At 39.5% G+C, this 22387-nt stretch overlaps 1 protein-coding gene and 1 non-coding gene across 2 annotated transcripts in view; both read left to right on the forward strand.

Moving 5' to 3' along the window:
* The first annotated feature begins 894 nt into the window (after window positions 1-894).
* The window catches only part of TMEM182 (transmembrane protein 182), a 64244-nt gene continuing 42751 nt past the window's right edge, over window positions 895-22387 (forward strand). Inside the window, exons 1-3 of the mRNA XM_070429837.1 lie at window positions 895-1176; window positions 1399-1498; window positions 3050-3148. Of these exons, the coding sequence (XP_070285938.1) occupies window positions 1045-1176; window positions 1399-1498; window positions 3050-3148 (331 nt within the window). The 5' untranslated portion in view covers window positions 895-1044. The remainder of the gene's footprint in view (window positions 1177-1398; window positions 1499-3049; window positions 3149-22387) is intronic.
* Window positions 3830-3956, forward strand: LOC139020236 (small nucleolar RNA SNORA25). The gene has a single exon (XR_011473247.1). It is a non-coding gene; the product is annotated as a small nucleolar RNA SNORA25 (small nucleolar RNA).

Consider the following 22387-nt stretch of genomic DNA (forward strand, 5'->3'; position numbering starts at 1 on the left):
GATCCTTTTATCCTAATCCAGAAAACATATTTTTGAGAATTCTTTTTCATCAGTCCACTTTGGGGATGATTATTTGAAATGACTTGTATGAGATCTGGGAGCTGCTGTGGAAAATGCTGTTTTTATGTCAATACTGTGTGCTGCATAGAAGTACATCTTATTTTATTTTCCATCAGCATTTATCCCCCTCTTCCACCTCTACCTACCCCACTCCTTTCTCCAATCACCACACTGTTGTCTGTGTCCATGAGTTCTTTCTCTTTCTTTTTTGTTCAATCCCTCCATCCACCCCTTAATACCCCTTCCCTCAGAGCTGTTTGTCCACTCTCTATCTATGAGTACATTTTAATACTTTAAACAGTTTATGTGACCATATTCTTGGATCTTTTAAGTACACATCTAAATGTCTAGGTTATAAACCTGAACTGTATTCAGTTTTATGTTAGACCATTTGACCCACAAATTATTTTATATCCCCAAAATATCCAAAATGAATTAAGAAATTAATTACAACGTCAGTTGTATTCAAGAGAAGTCTTTGTGTTTCTTTATAGCTGTTATAGCTCTTCAAAGAGAGTCTTAAATGTCTTTGGGGTTGTAATGGCCACTCAAGACTAAGAGGAGCTTGTCAGACACTTAGGACTGGGCCAATACTGTCAAGCACTGTACCATTCCATCTTCCTTCCACTCCTATGGATTACCCAACACCAATAATGATCATTCCAGCTCATGATGCCCCTCTCTACAGTCAGGGGAAGGTCAGCTATTTTTTGATTCCCATGGGAGAGAGAGAGCTCCTCAATCAGTTTCCTAAAATAGCTGGTCATTCTCAGCTGCTGGGCTGGAGTCCCTCCAGGGGTGAGCAAAGGGAATACAATCCACCGGCTGGTTGTGAGTGAGAAGCCACCAAAACATGAGCTAGGAGAGGCTTCTCAAGACGATTCTGCCTTCTCAGAAATCTTTATTCTTTTTTTTGTTGAGCAGCTAGGTGTTTGCCATTTTAAAATTTCTTGTTTTGTTTAAAGGGAAACCAGTGAGTTGAAAATGAGACTAAACATCGCCATCTTCTTTGGGGCTCTCTTTGGTGCTTTAGGGGTTTTACTCTTTTTGGTGGCATTTGGATCGGACTATTGGCTTCTTGTGACCGAAGTGGGGAAGTGTTCAGGTGAACAGAATGTGCGTTTCTTTTTCCAACTATTTGTGTATTTGGTGAGGATAGCCTTTTGATTTCTCTTGAAATTGGAGAATAGTAGGGAAGTGTCTATTTCTTCATAGAAGAGATGTGTAGAAAAGAAAGCTACTGACCATAATTATTGAAATGAAATTTATTGTTTACAAAGTTTTCTGGACGTGAGAATTCAGATTGTGTTCCTTGTGCCCTGTTTGTGTTCTGTGCAGATAGAGAACGTGACTTTCCACCACGAGGGGTTCTTCTGGAGATGCTGGTTCAATGGGATTGCGGAAGAAAACCAGCCCGATCTCTGGAAGTTCTGGTACGGTAAGTGCGCTTTTGTTTTACCTTCTCCTTTGTCTTTAAAATGAAAACGAGCAGCTTCTTATTTAGTACATACATGTCATTAACAAAATAGGATTGGATTCTTAGTTGTAGAATTTCGATAGGTATCTTCAAAAGGTTCAGTAGGTAGAAATGGCTATAGCAATCATTATTTTATTCCAACATATAAATAGTTTAGATCTTTATCTGCTGTTCCCTTGTTTATATTTAAAATACACCAACCCTAACTAACAAAGAGGTATCATTTATAGTATTTTTGAATGTCCTTTGTTATATTGCAAATAAAAGTCTTTCTTTTTAAAAATATCCAGAAATAGAAATGTATTGTTTTAAAAGTTAAAAAAACCTCTTTTTAAATAATGAAACTTAATTACCATCTCTGGCAGATGAAAGTTTGCTCAATTTGGGCTTCAACCAGGTTTGTGGGCAATAGCAAGAAATGCCTTATTTTTGATGTTTGAATTCTCTCATAAAAACGTTAAGGTTTTTTTTGAAGTTGAGCAGCCTCTTAAAAATGTGATGCATTCTTTCAACTTTATTCCTTATATTGTATTAATCTTCAAAAATAAATTTACTGAAAACAGTTAGCCTTTATCTTATTGCATCAAACAAAGAAAAGAACTGTCTATTACCCTAAAGCTTATTGTGGGTTGAAATTATTAGTTTCCTTATGAAATATTACTGTGATAAACCCAAGTATGATATTTACACAAGATGATGGAATAGATAATAAAAATATGTGGAAGACTTAAGCAAGCTGATAGCAAGTCAGCATATGTAAAAGGAACAGCATGTGTAAATGGCATTTTGAGAGAAAGATTTGACAGACTATCTTATAGTCATGTCAGGGAGGAAAATAAGCATGCAGTGTGTCAAAACTTATTTAGACTGTGGTCAAATGGAGTGAATAAGACTGCGCAAGAGGAAGATTTTGCCAAGGACTTAGAGAAAGGAAGAGCATTCCACCCCTCCCCCCTTAAAATGTACACAATGAAGTCTTCAAGTTTTCAAGCATAAAAGTTCTTTCTTGTGGTTTCTTCAAATGCTAAAAATGTATTTGAATTATTAAGTCACGTGATCTATTATTTCCATCTTTTCCCTAGAAACAAGTCATAGAGTAAATTTTATATTGATTGGAACTGATCAAGGTTAAATCTAAGCTTTTTAGACGTTCATAACAATTGTTTTTTTAAATAACTATGTGCCAGGCATTATGTTAGGAACTGAAGATATGGCCCTGAAAATAAGTGAGCGGTAGTGCCTTTGATTTTAAGGTGATACAAGAAAGGCCTTGTCTGCATTGAGTTATGTCATGGGTCAGATGCTTGGGGTGCGTCCAGGCTCCAGGTTCCTTGTGCTTCTTTATATGAGGTTTTAGGAAGTCTCCCCCTTCACTCAGCAGTTCTCTGACTTTGTTGATCTCCCTACAGTTTTATTTAGCTGATACAACCCCAGACTCTCTATGTATCTTCTTTAGGAACGGTGCTCACTCAGGTGCTCAATACCATACCATTGTTCTGCTCTCCTTCCTAGGCAATCAGCCAGCATCCAAGACCTGCACACATGCTTACCTGTCGCCGTACCCTTTCATGAGAGGCGAGCACAATGCCACTGCCTATGACTCTGCCGTCGGTAAGTACCTCTATCCACAGAGTGTCTTGGTGAAGACCTGCTGCTGGGTGGATACCACCACAGCATTGTTGTGGGCTGTTACACATAATTTAACACCTTTACATACAGAAGAATAGGATAGCATTTTAAACACTGTTTATAACCCTAATAGAATATAACGTTGGTCTAAAAGTTAAGCTACTATAATTTACTTGCCACTTATAAAAATAACTTTCTAAAAGTATGTTTTCTGGTATGGAAATAGTAATGTTTGTTAGGAAGAACTGTTTTGTAAGGGTTTGACTGAGCTACTAGCTCTACAACAGAAAAAACTGTAGTGTGCACTCTGCTTTTAGAGCATTTTTTTTTTTGCAATTGCTACTCACAAGAATCTGATTTTATTACTGTATTCCTGCAAGGTGAATGCACTTGGTTACATGTGACAACCCACTGAGGAATAGCCAGGTGTCATTAACTGGGAGTTATGATCATCTAGCTTTGTGTGTGTGTGTGTTTTCATACTATTTGTTCTATGAAAAGTAGATGAACATAGGCTCTATGGAAAGTACATAATATGTAGTATGTAAATCTAGTTTTATAGAAAGTACATAAGCTCAATATGTCAACTTTATTCTCAGCTGGTTTCATGAAGTTTTAAATAAAGAGTGCTCATCCCAAGCTTTATAAAAACGAAGGGTTGGTAGGTCATTTCAGAGAGAGCTTGTGGAACCAAAACCAGGAGCTCTTAACACTGTGACTAAGGATTGAAGTTCTCCATATGTTGTAACTGTCACTTAAGAATGCTGTGTTTTCCCGAGGAGATAAAAGATTTAATTGCTAATATCCATGACTCATGATGTTGGAAAATAAATAAATGTCTCTCAAGTTAAAAAACAAACAAACCAAAAACAAAAACTAAGAGTTGGTACAGAACTTGATAATGTCATAAACAGAGCCAAAAATATTTGTTTTTCAAAGAGAATACATAATATATTTAATATTCTGAATAAACAAATATTAGTCAAGATTCTCTAGAGCAGCAGGTCTCAACCTGTGGGTCACAACCCCTTTGGCGGTCGAACGACCCTTTCACAGGGGCCGCCTAAGACCATCCTGCATATCAGATATTTACATTACGATTCATAACAGTCTCAACATTACAGTTATGAAGTAGCAACGAAAATAATTTTATGGTTGGGTCACAACATGAGGAACTGTATTTAAAGGGCCAGAAGGTTGAGAACCACTGCAGAGAGTCCTAGCCGGTTTGGCTCAGTGGATAGAGCATCAGCCTGCAGACCAAAGGGTACCAAGTTCGATTTTGGTCAAGGGCAGGTACCTCGGTTGCAGGCTCCTCCCTGGCCTGGGCCCTGGTCAGGGCTCATGCAGGAGGCAACCAATATTTCTCTTCCTCTCTCTTCCACTCTCTCTAAAAATCAATGGAAAAATATCCTCAGGTGAGGATTTAAAAAAAGAAAAGAAAAGATTCTCCAGAGAATCAATATAAGAAAGAGATATTGAGGAAGGGACTTTAAGGACTTGGCTTATGCCATTGTAGATGGTGGCAAATCTGAAATCTGTAGGGAAAGCCGTAGGCTTGGAGAGTCAGATGAGTCAGTATTGCTGTCTTGAGTCTGAAGGCTGGAAACTCTGGTAAAATTTGTTTCAGCATTGAAGAGAATTCCTTCTTCAGAAAACCTCAGTCCTTGTTCTTAAAGCCTTCAACTGATTGGATGAGGCCCACCCTCATTATGGAGGATAATCTGCTTTACTTGTAGTCTATTGATTATAAATGGTATCAGATCTAGCTAGCACCTTTATAGCAACATCTAAACGAGTGTTTGACCAAACAACTGGGCATCATATCTAACCAAGTTGACACATAAAATTAACCATCATAGAACTTCCATTATTCATCTATTTTTATCTTTCTATAAAATTATGTATTTCCATACATTACAATTTTTTTACAGTTTGTCAAAGGTTGTAGCATTTGGTGTTATCACAATATTAACATGACATTTTATGGAGCGGATTGGGGTCTACATAGGAAAAGCGGCGAACTGGTCCACAGCTGTGCTTGTCCACCACGGTTGCTGGCCACAATATAGTTGAAAGGATTGTGACTGTTGATCTAGCAAATGTGTGTGGCGTGGATACTCTTTCCCATTAAAAACTGCATGAGGTGCCTGGCCAGTGTGGCTCAGAGGGTTGGACCTTGTCCTGTGAACCAAAAGATTGCCGGTTCAATTCCTGGTCAGGGCACATGCCCAGGTTATGTGATCCCGGGTAGGGGTTGTGCAGGAGGCAGCTGAACGATGTTTCACTCTCACGTTGACTTTTCTCTTTCTCTCCCTCTTCCTTCTGTCTCTCTAAAAAACAAACAAACAAAAACTGCATGAGGAATCTCATTCACATTTGTTGGAACCTCCTGCATCCTGTGTTATGTGGACCTTCTCACTGCTAAGAGAAGAGATGGCGTAGAAAGGAGTAGAGTAAACCATTTTAAGTTACAAAAAGTTACAAAAAAGGCATTCCTTTCCCGACATTCTTACTTTTATTAAATAAACTAAGAAATAGTATTGGGTTGGTTTTCCAGAACATTACCTATTTGCACAAATATTAGTATTGTTATTGTTGATATTTATATGTTGAGCTCCTGAGATGAGGTAGTATTGTAGGCATTATGTTTTAAAGTGAATCTACATAATTGAAAAGTCTGCCCCTCCAGAAGATAGTGGAGAACTTGAAAAACAGGTGACATAATCCATGCATAATAATTACGATGGAGATGGATAGTAAATGCATGTCAAAGTAATTATACTGCAATTACAATTAGAATTATTATGTAGCACTGCATATAATTACTGTGTCATTTTTTGGATCTAGTAACAAAACCATATTCCAATTTTTTAAAAAAAATATCAAACTCCTCTTTGGCTCATTCACTTTAAGCAATTTTATCAAATACTTTCAGTAAAAAATGACTGAGATGGGAAGAGGTATGTCCTACAACTGAGACAGTATAATCACATATCATTTATCTTCATTATATCATTCAATATCTGACATCATATTTGGGTGATTTTTTATTAATTTCTTTATCCAAGATAAGGGCATGGATTTCATGAGGTTTCTACCTGCCTGCAAGAAGGGGTTCCCAGTCCCCGGGTCTTCACTGGACCTTCGTGTGCTTTATAACATCAGGCATTATACATGACCGTTTATCATTTGTAAAATCTGATATATCCTGTCTGGCAAATTATTGGTGAAATGGCCTTGTATTTTCCCGGGTTTTTACAGTTACACTTAGCCAAACTGAAATCAGTGAACACAATATAGGGGTGTATGATTTTTCTGGAAGGACTGCTTTAGAATCATTGGAGCTACTGATGAAGTTCTTCTATTTCCGAATATGGAGACTAAGACTGATTCAGAGAAACCACGTGACTATCTTGACAGCTGATCATTGCCAGAGCTGATCAAAGGTTCAAGTGTCTGGATTTTGTATACTGGTAATCTTAGAAGCTATAGTGAATAAGAAGGCTAATTTTAATGCTTAACATTTTAAGTGTAAGTCTTTTAGTTTCATCTCATTAAACTCATGTTGGTTTTCCCTACCTTCCTCTCTGATCCTGACCTGTATATAATCAAGTCTAATTCAGTGTTTCCTTTATTTTTTTAATATCAAATGTATTAACTAAAATTCATTTATGCTCAAATCTATTTATTTGAATGGCTGCCCAAGCCTACAGGGAGTGATCTAATTCTAAGTATTGTGTCTGAGGTAGGATTGTGTACTTGGAAGTCCGTTAGACAATTCCATTGCCTTTGATATCTGTCCAAATTTAGATTTTCTGATTTGTCTCATGCTTAAACTCAGTCACAGTTCATTTATTTAGTTTCATTTGATAATGGTGTGATGAACATAGATGCATTTTTTAGATAACTCAACCCCTGAATGAACTAATCATTTCTTTTGGATGTCCCCCTCCCCCTGCCCTGCCCCACCCCAACCTTTGACCACACCTCCACAACAGTCCTCATTACACTTAACTTATTTCTTGTTAACCTCAGTTTCCTCCTTACCTATTGCAATCCCTAAGGCACAGACTGTACTCTCACATTTATATTCCCAGAAATTAATATAGTGCCTGTTGCTTAGTAGATGCTTAAATATTTGAAAAAAATATGACAATGCAAAAATTACAGATAGTATTCTCAGCAGTTAACTATTTTGATTTTATTTTTTGAAGTGGAACATTTTAAAAGCTAATTTCATACTTGGCTTTTCTCTTAAGCAGAATATATTGAACCTAGTTTCATCTTTTCTTGCTGAGTTGGAACACACACGCAGGCTGGCTACCATAACCTTGAGTTCCTCAGAAGCAGTATTCATCCTCCTGCCCAAGGCCTTCATATGTGCCAGCCCTTCCCCCCAAGTGCTATTGCTCTCATTGACCCTTCATTTCTCTAACAATGCAGGTTTGTCCTTAGTTTTCTAAGGAAGCCTTCCTTGCCAGCAGCCTCTACCCACTAATACTTGTACTAGACCAGTTCTCCTTTATAAAACTTATCTTTTAATTTGATCATTCATAGCACAAATTTTAATTATTTATTGTGTAATTATTTTGTTCATTTATTTTCTTCCCAGTTTAACTCTAAGCTCCTCTAAGCTCCTATAGCAAAGTCTTATGTTTGGCTCACCATTTTATCCAGTGAAGGCTGCATATTTTTGTAGAGTGACTATTTCTTGGGAGTCTTCATTACTATACTGTACTGTGGAACTAGTAGTAATACCCTAAGTCAGTGGTCGGCAAACTGCGGCTCGCGAGCCACATGTGGCTCTTTGGCCTCTTGAGTGTGGCTTTTCCACAAAATACCACGTGCGGGAGCGCATGTACAGTGCGAAGTTGACTTAAAACTGTAAGTAAAGTTTATTAAGTTAATTTTAGGGTTTGGACATATAGAGAGGATGAAAGAAAGGAGATAGATGAAACAAGTATACAAGATGAGTGTGGATGGGAGAGTTGGAAGGGGTCGACCTCAGTGAATGTACCTCAATCAGATTGAGGACGTTTTTAGCAAAGGCCAGCTTAGGAGTACCCTAATTAAGTTAATAACAATGTACCTACCTATATAGTTTAAGTTTAAAAAATTTGGCTCTCAAAAGAAATTTCAATCATTGTACTGTTGATATTTGGCTCTGTTGACTAATGAGTTTGCCAACCACTGCCCTAAGTAACTATTGAAATATGCGGGGATTTTAAAAAACTTTACTAAATGGACCTCAGTGATTCTTCAAATTTTTAATTCATATGGTTTTAATTTTAATGTCTCCCAAGTTGTTTTCATATGTCAGCTTTCCCTTTGCTTCTATTGTCAGTGTTTATTTATTTACTATTCTCCCTGGTCTTCTTTTCCTTCACTCTTAAGCAATAAATGTAGGGTGAAGTGAATAATGTGAGACTAGAATCAGGAAGGCAGCTAGGCAAGATATTTGTCAGCAACACAGTAAGCTGTAAGCAAGAGAAAACAGACAAAAGCTACAATATAAGGACTACTTTTCTCCCACAACAAGTTCAGAGCAGCTGCCATAATGATACTGTCAGGGATCCAGGCCCTTTCAGCCTTTTCTCCCACCGTCCTCGGCAGGTGGACAGTCATCGTCATGTTCTTCCACCTTCAGAAGAGCAGCAGTGTCCCTAGAACCCTCCAGTAGATTTCTGCCAATGCTTTCTTTTTTTCCCAATCCCTTTGTGTGTTTTTTTCCTTTATTAATTAAGGCATTACATATGTGTCCTTATCCCCCCAGTGCTTCTTCATTAGAGCGCTGTCCCATGGTCTGTTAAGCTGGGGCATGGACTTGGCTTGCTAGCCGCTAGAGTAGGGCAGGAAAGGGCGCAGGTCTGGGAGGGAGTGAGCGCATCTTCCTCAGGGGACTCTATCAGAGCTCCAACGAGGGCGGAACAGCAAAGGCGAACATAAACTAATGCACCTAAATGATACGTAAAGAGTAAATGTACAAAACTTAATAGCTAACCAATAGAAACCTGGAGGAATCTTGGATGGTAAAGAAATTTCCTTTTGAAGAAGGTGTAATTCAGTTTAAACAATATACAATAAAAGGTAATATGCTCACTTTCCAAGCAATAAATATTATTTTAGTGTATTTCTTTCTATATGCATATTGTATATAGTTTCAATCATTGGGAATACAAACATATATCTCACTTTTCTATTTTTAAGGTAGCACACATTTCTCCATGTTTTTACCTAACAGTTTCTTATATTTTAAATGTTAGATGCTACCTCCATATTAAAAATAATTACATGCATGCAACATTTTTCATAATCTGTGTTAATTGTTTGGATGATATATTTCCGGAAGTGTGAATGCTGAATCAGGAGACGGAGTGGGTTTGTTGTTGTCGGTACTGTGCCACACTAGCAGCTGGTTTGCCAAGGGGCACAGAACTGTGGGTGACTTCAACTAAGCGAGTTGTAAGGAGGACAGAGCATGAGACAAGAGGCCGAGGATGCTTTGAGTGGAGGATGAGGATACTTTTGGATTTCGATATATTCAATTTGGGTTGATGGGGGAACACGAGTTTGAAATAATTTAGCAAGTAGCTTGATGTGCAAATTTCCTGAGAGACATTAATTAGCGCAGCAGATACTGGTGAGGAATTTCAGGAGTGGTTTCTGACATCAGATATAATCTTTAAGAAAAATAATAGGAAAGAACGCAGTGAAATGTCAACAGTTCTTAGTGGGAGAAGAAAAGAAAGAAGGTGGCCCCCGAAGAGGAAGAGAATGAAGCTTGAGAAGCAGGCTGGTGCGCAGGCTGGTGCGCTGTCGGAGGGGCTGCTGGAGGGGGCAGTCTTGGGAAGAAGATGCTGTCCTCAGTGCCAAATGCACGTGAATGGAGATCAGAACAGAATGATCAGGCAAAAGTTCTGTGGCCCCTGATGGCTCCTCCCACCAAAGGCTCAGCCATGGAGGCCCACGTCCTTCCACTCATGGGCATGACAACCCACATGCCCTGCTGGTGGCCTGAGACTTCCAGACCCTCCGCTCTGTGTCCCACTCCTGCTCACTGCCAGTTACTTGGACTGGACTGGAGGGCCTGCCGTCTTGGTAACGCCCTTCCTCCCCAGGAAGCCATTCCATTTTCCTGCACACTCTGTTGCTGAGGACCTTCCCGAGAGCCAAGCCCTGCCCCCGGTGTCCTCTTCCTTCTCTTCTCCCAAGAGCAGAGGTCAGAAAGCAGTGATCTTAAGGGGCAGAGCCACAGAATGCTGGGAATGTGAAACCTCACACTGGGGCGCTCAGGGACTGGGCAGTGAGAAATGTGAGACCTTTGCAATTAGTCAACATTTGGACTTGGAATAGCTACCGAAAGAGCACAGCAGCACAGAGTGGAAGTCCTTATAGAATCATCACATATGCACACATACACATCTTGCTCTACTGTGCAAGGCACAATAAGATCAAATAGAAAAATGAAACATAAAACTACACAGTTTTAAACTGCACAGAAATGAATTAAAATTTGAGTCTAAAATTAATATAAATATGTAAATAATTGAGGAGACATATCTAATTTTGTTGGGATGGCCTTTTGCTTCCAGATCATTACACTGGGGTAGCTGGGTGTTATCATTTTTTAATATTCAGATATAGGGAATCTGGAAACTGTCTTAAATTTACCAAATAGTTTTAAGTACTTTACTCCACTCAGCTTTAGTAGAGTAAGACATACCTTGCAATCTGTAATGGAAAATACATTTCAGTCTTTTTCTGGGGGGTCAGAAATGTCAAATACCTTAGAAATGCCATACCACCCACTTAATTTCCTCCTGCTCGTCAGACATTCGGGTCACGTGGCCACGGCCACGGACACACCAGTCAGAAGCCTGGTCCCAGCGCAGGCTTCTCGCCTCCAGGCTGGAGCGCTCACCCGCTTCCCAGGGCTGCAGTTCACGAGGGCACAGCTGGCTTTTCAGTCCCAACATCAAAGCTATGGTTAAACATCAGTTATTCAGAGGCAGTTATTTTGTGTTTTCTACAATTTATTCATGGGCGTCTAAGGATTGGTTGGCAGTTTATGTAACACCCTCCCAATAAAGGAGACGCTCGCCTTCTGTAAACAAGGCTGCGTGCTCACTTAGGACGGTGCGGACTGCCTTCCTTCATGGAAGACGGGCCCAGCCTCTGTCCATCTGTGAAGGCGATGGCCAGCTCAGCAGGAAACATCTCCCCTAGTGATAGGGCACCTCGTGGTGCTCCAGACCAGGGTTCCTCAGCCTCGGCAGTAGTGATATTTGGGGCCATGTCATTATGTGCGTGGGACTGTCCTGGGCCCTGAGGTTGGTTAGCAGCATCCCTGGCCTCTACTCACTAGATGCCAGTAGCACCCCTTAATCATGACAATCAAAATGTCCCCAAACATTGCCAAATGTCCTGGGGCGAGTGGGCACAAATTACCTCTGATGAGAACCACTTGGGCATTCTAGACTTTTACTCCTAGCACTTCTGACCCAGGGCCCAAGCTCTTCCCCAGAATTACTGGTATACTTCCACTGTCTCCACTCTGTGCTCAGCTCTAGTTCTGGACAACAAAACACCTAGATAATGGGTTAGTTTCCTTCTGCCTTTTTTCATGCAGAATATCCAAACCATAAAGGAGAGGCCTAAGCCTCTCTTTTCTTTAAATATTATTGCTTCTGCTCTAAGCTCTGGATCTTTTTTAGAAGAGAGTATTAATTAAATGAAATGAAAAAAATATGGAATACCACTGTTATTGGGCGCTTCAGAGTCAGCCCTAAATTCTTGCCCTCATCGAATTTTCATTATAGTGGGGAGACAGAAAATAAAATGTCAGTCAAATCCTTGCAGAGAAATAGGAAAGAATGGAGTGTGTGTGGAGAGGGTGCCAGTTTTAAGTAGGGTGACTAAGGCGGCCTCATGGAAAAGGCGCTGTCCATTTGTGGCTGGCTGGCCCTGGGTTAAATGGGTGCTGCCATCCAGCTAAGCGAGCGATTTTCAACCTGTGTGCCACAAAGATTTTTAAAACATGCAATTCCTGACTATGTAGTTGAGGCACTGACCTCTTTTCCTTTAGATTGTCAAATTTAGAAAAATGACAACAGCCAATGCATCAATAGCTGTTGTGTGTGAATGAGTAAAAAATTACACCTTTTTTTTTCAGATGGGCAAAAACCACATTTTTTGGTGTGCTGCAGTTTTAGGCATTAGTTTATGTGCCATGAGATGAAAAGGGTTGAAAATAGCTGGGCTGAGCCTTCACAGTTCCCCGGTTTCTCCTTTGGGACTAGACGGGCGCGGTGGGAGTGGTGAGCACAGGCCCGGGGCCCTGGGAGGCTTCGTGGGGCTCTGAGCCCGTCCAGTCCAGCGTCTGTGCCGTGACCTGGAGCCACGGCCTGGCCTGGCTTCCTGAGCTCCGGGAAGTTCACTGCATTCATTTGTGGAAGGAAGATGAGTATAGTCTCAATCTCACCCAGTTGTTAAAATGAAAAGAGATAATAATGCAAAGGCTTAGCAGAGCGGTGGCCGTGCAGTTGGTGTCCAGTAAGTGTCAGCTATTTTTAGGACAGTGCACCGATTTAGAGCACTGAAAGTAAGCTGTGCTCAGGGCACGCGGATTCATCATGGCTTCTCCCTGGTGAATGCTTCCTGCTCTGTGAAGTGTGTGTGTGTGTGTGTGTGTGTATGTGTGTGTGTGTGTGATATCAAGTATTTGGCAAAAATGAAGGACTTCAAAAATCATGTTCTTTATTATGATCATGATCATCACCACCCTAGTACAAGATAGTTAACATTACCCTCTCTACTGGCCAAGATTTACCACTGTTTATCTGGTAATATTGATTAAAATTTATTCAACAAATATTTATTGAACACATACTATGTGCCAGACACTTTTCTAGGTTTTGGGGACCAGCAAGGAGCAAAAGGGAAGGACAACTCTGTGCTGTGGAGCTGACATTGAGTGAGAGGAGAGAGACAGAGCAATGTAAATTAGTACGTGGGAAATGACTAGTGCTCTGCTGAAACAGGAAACATGGACCGAGGTGGAGACTCAGGGCCTGGGGTGGCATGAGAGGGGCGATAGAGCCCCTTAATGTGCTCAGAGGGACGCATGCCTGTAAGGAAGAAACATCTGAGTGGAGACATGGAGGCGAGGGAGCGAGCCATCTGGTGTCCAGGAGAGGAGTGTTCCCAAGAGGGAGACCAGAGGCCAGGCCTGGAGGCTGGGACACCTGAGGTGTGCAAAGAGCAGAGGAGAAGTGTGTGCAGCAGAAGAGTGAGCGAGGATGGAGCAGAGGAGATGGTTATAGAGACAGAGGCGCCAGCAGAGGTGGGCCAGTGTAGGGACCGCTCTTACCTGGAGAGGGATTGAGGGGGGGGGGGCTGTGAGGAGAGACCCGATGTATATGGTACACGAATCTTCGCAGGCTATAGAGAGGCAAGGGTGGGATCAGGGAGCCCAGGAGGTCAGCTTTACCTTAGGTGACTAAGGTAAGGATATCAGAATGGGGACATTTGTCTGATTCTGAAATGTGTGTTGTTTTATTATTATTATTATTATTATTATTATTATTATTTAACAACTAGTAAGGAAATAATCAAATGGACAACACCTGTAACACAAGATAACAAAACAAAAACAAAAACTCCTCTGTCCTGGCTATTATATACCTTACCATAGCAGCCCTAGATTCCATTTATGTCCTACTTTGTTGGAAACTATTTTGTTATAGGCATTTTCAACATTTATAGGAATGCAGAAACGAGTATAGTCAACCCATGTATTGTCATCACCCAGTTTCAATAATTATTCACATATTTTATAAGTAAATTTCGCTGCTGTGAGTTGGAGAGTTCCTTATATATTCTAGCTGAGTCATTATTAGATATATGGTTTCCAAATATTTTCTCCCACTCTGCAACTTGTATTTTCATCACCCTAAGGTCTTTCACATAATAAAAGTTTTAAATTTTGTTCAAGTCCAATTTATGGAATTTTATGAATCAGACCTTTGGTGCCTTATCTGCAGGACCAAGCCTCAGGGCCTGCAGATTTTCTCCTGTTTTCTTCCAAAAGTCTTATAGCTTGATATATTAGATTTAAATCTATGAACCATTTTGAGTTGCTTTTTGTATAAGGTATGACATATTATTTTTCAAATGTACATCCCATTGCTCTAGCCTTATTTGTTGAAGAAATAATCTTTTCTCCATTGAATTGCTGTGCACCTATGTCAAAATATTGTTGGTCATACTTGTGTGGGATTATTTCGGGATTATGTATTCTGTCTCTTTGACCTATGTGTCTGTCCCACTGCCAAGCCCACACCATCTGGATCACTTTAGCTGTATGTCCTGAAATTGGGTTGAACGATTTCTCCCACAAGGTTCCTCTCTTTTAAAATTATTCTAACTATGCCAAAACCGGTTTGGCTCAGTGGATAGAGCGTCGGCCTGCGGACTGAGGGGTCCCAGGTTCGATTCCGGTCAAGGGCATGTACCCTGGTTGCGGGCACACCTCCAGTGGGAGATGTGCAGGAGGCAGCTGGTCAATGTTTCTCTCTCATCGATGTTTCTAACTCTCTATCTCTCTCCCTTCCTCTCTGTAAAAAATCAATAAAATATATATTAAAAAAAATAATAAAATAAAATAATTCTAACTATTCTAGATCCTTTTCTTTTCCATATAAATTTTAGAGTAGTCTTGCTTATATCTTGAAATTTTTTTTGGATTATAGAATTATTTGCATATCAATTTGGGGGGAATTAATATTTTTATTATGTTGAGTCTTCCAATCCATGAATGTAATATAGCTTTCAGTTTATTTAGATCTTAGTTATTTTCTTTCATCAGCATTTTGTAGTTTTTAACACACAAGGCTTAATGTGCTTTGTTAGATTTACATCTCATTTTTTGACCAATTATAACTGGTATTGTTGTTTTTTGTTGTTGTTATAAAGTCTTTATTTTTATGTCTTTTTCCTTTTTTTAGTTAATCTCACCTGAGATTATTTTACCATTGATTTTTAGAGGGAGTGGAAAGGAGAGGGAGAAACAGAGAAAAATACTGATGTGCGAGAGACACATCAATTGGTTGTCTCCTGCATGCACCCCAACCAGGGCCAGAGAACCTGCAACCAAGGTACTTGCCCTTGACTGGAATCGAACCTGGGACCCTCCAGTCCACAGGCCAATGCTCTATATACTGAGCCAAACCATCTAGGGCTGGTATTGTATTTTTAATTGTGGTTTGCATTTGTTTATTGGAGCTAGAAATATAATTGATTTTTATCTTGTATTCTGAGACCTTGCTGAATTCACTTGGTATTTCTAGGAAGTTTGTGTTTATTTTATTTTTTATTTTTGTAGATTACTTGGGATTTTCTGCATAGATAGTCATGCCATTGGCATATGGGGATAGTTTTATTTCTTCCTTGCTTTTTTTAAACATGCCTTTTATTTTATTTCTTGTCATACTGACCTAGGTGTAACTTCCAGTGCCATTTTGAGTAGCAGCTGTGAGAACAAACATCCTTGCCTTGTTTCTGGTCTTCAAAATCACTCAGTCCTTTTTTTCATTAAGTAGGTTGTTTGTTGTAGGATTTTTACAGATTTTTAAATTAAATTGAAGAGGTTTCCTCTAGTTTTCTGTGAGGTTTTGTTATGAATATATGTTGACTTTTGTTAAATGTTTTTCTGCATCAATTGATATATGATCATAAGATTATTTTTCTTTAGCATATTAATATTGTATACGACATTTATTGATTTTCAAATATTAAAGTTGCGATTTATCCCTGGAATAAATCTCACATGGTCATGATGTATAATTCTTTTTTAAAAAAATATATTTTATTGATTTTTTACATAGAGGAAGGGAGAGAGATAGAGAGTTAGAAACATCGATGAGAGAGAAACATCGATCAGCCGCCTCCTGCACATCTCCTACTGGGGATGTGCCCGCAACCCCAGGTACATGCCCTTGCCCGGAATCGAACCTAGGACCTTTCAGTCCGCAGGCCGACGCTCTATCCACTGAGCCAAACCGGTTTCGGCATAATTCTTTTTATACATTGCTGAATTCTATTTGTTTATTTTTGTTAAGAATTTTTGCATCTGTATTTCTGAGGGATATTGGTCTGTATTTTTTCTTTTTTGTACTATCTTTGGGTCTGGTATCAGAGTGATACTGGTTTTATAAAGTGAATTGGGAAGTGTAGGAACCATGCCAGAGTCACCGGGTAGTCAAAGCAATGGAGTGTGAAAGGCCTTGTTGGTGGTACACCGGATGACCAAGGCCACTCTGAACATGGGACTCTTAATCAAAATGTTCAAGGCTAAGATGCAATACACAGGTGCAAGGACACAATGATCTCACTGTACACTGTGCCCTTCTATAACCCAAATGATTGATGTCACTGTTGGCAACTGGCCTCTTTTGTGTAAGTGGTATAATACGTTACTGACCAGCTACCATGTGAAGCTATTATGTGGGGAAAATTCAGGGAGAGGTGAGAGAGGCTGGAGAAGCTACTGGGGCTGTAGCTCTAAGGGAGGGCTCAGGTGCTGCTGCTATGTGAAGCGGTAGGTCCAGAGGCAGCGTGCAGCTGCTCAGATAACGGCTGTGGGTACAGAGACAGCTACTGCTTGATGGGAAAGATGTGTTCGTTTATTAGCCCGTGTGCGGCTACCCGTATGGGACTTTGCTGTGAAGGACTGTTTTGTCTGATGGCTCTATGGCTACTGGCTTCTGCAATAAAGGCTTTCTTATATACTCCCACAGCTTCTCATGGCTTCTCCATCTACCACCCGGTGTCCAAGGAAGTCCAGCCCCTGGCAGAGGGGCTCAGCCCCCACAGTTAGTGCAATGGGCAGGGTTTGAGAAGGAATCTATCCTAACAGTTGGCGTAGTCGAGCAGAATTCAGAAGAATATAGGACTCAGAGCACCTGTGCTCTGGTAGTGCTCTGACAGGAAGTTTCCTCTTTTCTTCTATTTTCAAGAAGGTGCTAATTCTTCTTTAAATGTAAATGTCTGTTGGAATACACCAGTGAAACCATCTGGGCCAGGAAATTTAACTTTCAGGGACTTTAAAATTATAAATTCAATGTCCTCAATAGTTACAGGGCTTTTAAAACTATCTATTTAATATTAAGTGAGTTGTGATAGTTTTCTAGAATTGACCCATGTTATCTAAGTTGTCAAATTTATATCTATAGGATTGTTCACAATATTCTCTTATTATCCTTTTATATATGTACTATCTGTGATGATATCCCTTGTTTCATTCCTGATATTGGTCATTTGTTTCTTACATGTTCTGTGTCAATATTGTTAGAAGCTGTTCACTTTATGGAACATTTCAAAGATCCCACTTGTTTTTTATTAGTTTTCTTTTCTGAATTTCATAAATTTCTGCACTTATATTTAATATTTACTTCTTTCTGCTTGCTTTAGCTTTGTCTTCTTTTTATAGTTTCTTGAGATAAAAGATTAGATTATTGATTTTTTCTCTTTTCTATTCTAAGCATTTACTGGTATAGATTTCACTCTCAGCACTGCTTTAGCAGTTTCCCACACTTATGATATGTTTCGTTTTTATTTTAATTTAATGTGTTTTTAAATTCTTCTTGAGATTTCTTCTATGACTCATAGATTATTTAGAAGTGTATTGTTTAGTTTCCAAGAGCTTAGGAATTTTTCTTTAATCTTTCTGTTATTACTTTTTAGTTTGATTCCATTGTGATCACAGACCATACTCTATGTGATTTGCTATTTTAAATTTAATGAGGTTTGCTTCCTGGTCGGGATGTGTTCTGCTGGGCTGCATGTTCTGTGGAGCTGGTGGAGCTGGGATGCTCCAGGAGTGTCAGTGTCATTGCATATGGCGCTGCTGAGTGCTTCTGTGTCCCGCTGGTTTCCTGACTACTGTTCTATTAGTTGTTAGAGGTGGTATACTTTCTACATCTATTGAAGTCTCCAAAATAATTGTGGATTTATCTATTTCTCTTTTTGTTCTATCAGTTTTTGCTTTGAAGTGTCATATAGATAGCATATAATTGGATGAATTTTAAATTAAATCTGCTAAGCTTCTCTTTTTTAAATTTTAAGATAATTTTTAAAAAGCAGGTTTAGGTTTTATTCTTGTGTATAGTGTAAGTTCGTGGTCTAGTTTCATTTTTTTGCATAAGCTTGTCCAATTTTCCCAACATCATTTATTGAAGAGATTGCCTTTACTCCACTGTATGCTCTTGCCTCCTTTGTCAAATATTAGTTGAGCATAATGGCTTGGGTCAATTTCTGGGATCTCTGTTCTGTTCCATTGTCTATATGTCTGCTTTTGTGCCAGTACCAGGCTGTGTTGAGTACAGTGGCTTTGTAGCATAACTTGAAATCTAGTATTGTGATTCCTCTAATTTTGATTTTCTTTCTCAAGATTGCTGAAGCTATTGAGGGTCTTTTTTGGTTCCATTTGTATTTTTAGAGTGTTTGTTCTAGATCTGTGAACTATGCCATTGGTACTTTAACGGAGATTGGATTGAATCTATAGATTGCTTTGGATAGTGTGGGCATTTTAATGATGTTGATTCTACCAATCCATGGACATGGTATATTCTTCCACTTGTTTATATCTTTCTCCATCTCTTTTTTCAATGTCCTGCAATTTTCTGAGTACAAGTCCTTTATTTCCTTGGTTAAGTTTATTCCTAAGTATCTTAATTTTTTTGTTGCAATGGTAAATGGGATTTTTTTTAGTTTCTCTTTCTGAGAGTTCATTATTGATGTATAAAAATGCCATAGATTTCTGGGTGTTAATTTTGTATACTGCTAGGTTGCCAAATTCATTTATTAAACATAATAGTTTTTTGATGGAGTCTTTAGGGTTTTCTATGTACAATATCATGTCATTTGTGAATAATGACAGTTTTACTTCCTCCTTTCCAATGTGGATGCCTTTTATTTCTTCTTCTTGTCTGATCGCTATGGCTAGGACTTCCAGTCCTATCTTTAGCCAGAGTGATGAAAGTGGGTATCCCTGTCTTGTTCCTGTTTTTAGGGGAAATGGTTTTAGTTTTACACATTGAGTATGATGTTGGCTGTAGGTTTGTCATATATTGCTTTTATTATGTTGAGGTATGATTCCTCTATTCCCACTTTGCTGAGAGTTTTTGTCATAAAAGGATGTTAAATTTTTTTTCAAATGCTTTTTCTGCATCAATTGATATGATCATGTAATTTTTGTCCTGCAATCTGTTAATGTGCTATATCATACTTATTGATTTGTGAATATTGTACCAGCCTTGCATCCCCAGAATAAATCTCACTTTTTACAGAGTATGATCTTTATAACGTATTGTTGGATCAGATTTCCTAATATTTTGTTGAGGATTTTAGCATCTATGTTTATCAGGGATATTGGCCTTAATTCTCTTTCTTTGTAGTTTCTTTATTGGGTTTTGGAATTAGGTTAATGCTGGCCTAATTAAAAGAGCTTGGAAGTGTTCCTTCCTCTTGAATTTTTTGGAATAGTTTGAGGAGGATAGGTGTCCTTTAAATGTTTCATAAAATTCCTCTGTGAAGCTGTACGGACCAGGGCTTTTGTTTGCTGGACGTATAAATGCAAAATGGATAAAAGACTTAAATGTAAGTTGTGAAACAACAAAAATATTAGAAGAAACCATAGGCAGCAAAATCTTAGACATCTCTCATAGCAATATGTTTATGGATACATCTCCTAAGGCAAAGGAAACTAAGGAGAAAATAATCAAATGGGACTACGTCAAAATAAAGGGCTTCTGCAGAGTCGGATAACCAAGATGGCAGCATAGGTAAACACCGGAGACTGCTACTGCAAACAACCACTTCAAAAATACAACTAAAAGACGGAACAGACATCACCCAGAACCACAGGACAGCTGGCTGAGGAGAGACTCTTCAACTAGAAGGAAAGAGAACAGCATACCGAAGCTCAGAAGAGGCGCAGTGTGGAAAATATAAAGGTACCGAGGTGCGCGCGCAAAGCGGGCTGGTGGCTGAGGGCGCAGTTGTCGTTTTCAATCAGGAGGGAGTCTCAGACTCTGGGCTCCAGATCCGGGTGAGTCTCTAGGGACTCAGACTCAGACGGGAGAAGCGGGATTGTCCGGCATCAGTTGGAATCTGAGGGCAGCCTTCTCTCCAAGGTTTGCAGTGGCGGCTGGGGTTCTGAGAAGCAGAGCCTCTAGGACCGGGACTGAGAGCAGCCATAACTGCTCCCTCCACCCCCCCTGTTGATCCCGCCCCGCCCAAGCCCTGTGCAGAGCCATTTGCTGGATCGCCTCAGGCAAAGGCTAGATTAGCACCTCCTCAGAGGACAGAAGTTTTCCACACAGCTGATTCTCACAGCCGGTCAGCCTGGTGGTCAAATCCCTCTAGTATTAACTACAACAATCAGGGCTTAACTACAACAAGACTGCGCACAAAGACTACTAGGGGGTGTACCAAGAAAGCGTAAAAAATGCGGAGACAAAGAAACAGGACAAAACTATCAAGGGAGGATATTGAGTTCAGAACCACACTTTTGAGGTCTCTCAAGAGGCTTCTAGAGTCTGTCGATAAACTTGATGAGATGTACAGGAAATCTAATGAGACCCTCGATGGTGTGATAAAGGACCATCTAGAAAGTAAGCATACACTGACTGAAATAAAGAATATTATACAGACTCCCAACAGCAGACCAGAGGAGGGCAAGAATCAAGTCAAAGTTTTGAAATGCGAAGAAGCGAGAAACACCCAACCAGAAAAGCAAAATGAAAAAAGAACCCAAAAATACGAAGATAGTGTAAGGAGCCTCTGGGACAGCTTCAAACGTACCAACATCAGAATTATAGGGGTACCAGAAGATGAGAGAGAGCAAGATATTGAAAACCTATTTGAAGAAATAATGACAGAAAACTTCCCCCACCTGGTGAAAGAAATAGACTTACAGGTCCAGGAAGCGCAGAGAACCCCAAACAAAAGGAATCCAAAGAGGACCACACCAAGACACATCATCATTAAAATGCCAAGAGCAAAAGACAAAGAGAGAATCTTAAAAGCAGCAAGAGAAAGAAACTCAGTTACCTACAAGGGAATACCCATACGACTGTCAGCTGATTTCTCAACAGAAACTTTGCAGGCCAGAAGGGAGTGGCAAGAAATATTCAAAGTGCTGAATACCAAGAACCTACAACCAAGATTACTTTATCCAGCAAAGCTATCATTCAGAATTGAAGGTCAGATAAAGAGCTTCACAGATAAGGAAAAGCTAAAGGAGTTCATCACCACTAAACCAGTATTATACAAAATGCTGAAAGGTATCCTTTAAGAAGAGGAAGAAGAAAAAGGTAAAGATACAAATAGTGAACAACAAACATGCATCTATCAACAAGTGAATCTAAGAATCAAGTGAATAAATAATCTGATTTACAGAATGAACTGGTGATTATAATGAATCAGGGACATAGAAAGGGAATGGACTGACTATTCTTGGGGGGGGAAGGGGAATGGGAGATGCGGGAAGAGACTGGACAAAAATCGTGCACCTATGGATGAGGACAGTGGGTGGGGAGTGAGGGCGGAGGGTGGGGCGAGAACTGGGAGGAGGGGAGTTATGGGGGGAAAAAAGAGGAACAAATGTAATCTGAACAATAAAGATTTAAAAAAAAAAAGAAAAAAAGAAAAAAAAATAAAGTATTTGATATTTAAAAAAATAAATAAATAAATAAAGGGCTTCTGCACAGCAAAAGAAACCATCAGCAAAATGATAAGAGAGCCCACCGCATGGGAGAACATATTTGCCAATGATACATCCGATAAGGGGTTAATATCCAAAATATATATATAGGGAACTCATAAAACTTATCAACAGGAAGACAAACAATCCAATTGAAAAATGGGCAAATGACCTACTAGACACTTCTCCAAAATGGACATAAGGAAGGCCAAGAGACATATAAAAAATGCTCAAAGTCACTGATCATCAGAGAGATGCAAATCAAAATGAAAATGAGGTATCAAATCACACCTATCAGAATGGCTATCATCAACAAATCAACAAACAACAAGTGCTGGTGAGGATGTGGAAAGAAGGGAACCCTATTACACTGCTAATAGGAATGCAGACTGGTGCAGCCACTGTGGAAAACAGTATTGAATTTCCTCAAAAAATTAAAAATGGAACTCCCATTT

This window comes from Myotis yumanensis, unplaced genomic scaffold, assembly GCF_028538775.1.
Source record: "Myotis yumanensis isolate MYYU_CA2020_CCGP unplaced genomic scaffold, mMyoYum1.0.hap1 SCAF_11, whole genome shotgun sequence".
Taxonomy (NCBI): Eukaryota; Metazoa; Chordata; class Mammalia; order Chiroptera; family Vespertilionidae; genus Myotis; species Myotis yumanensis.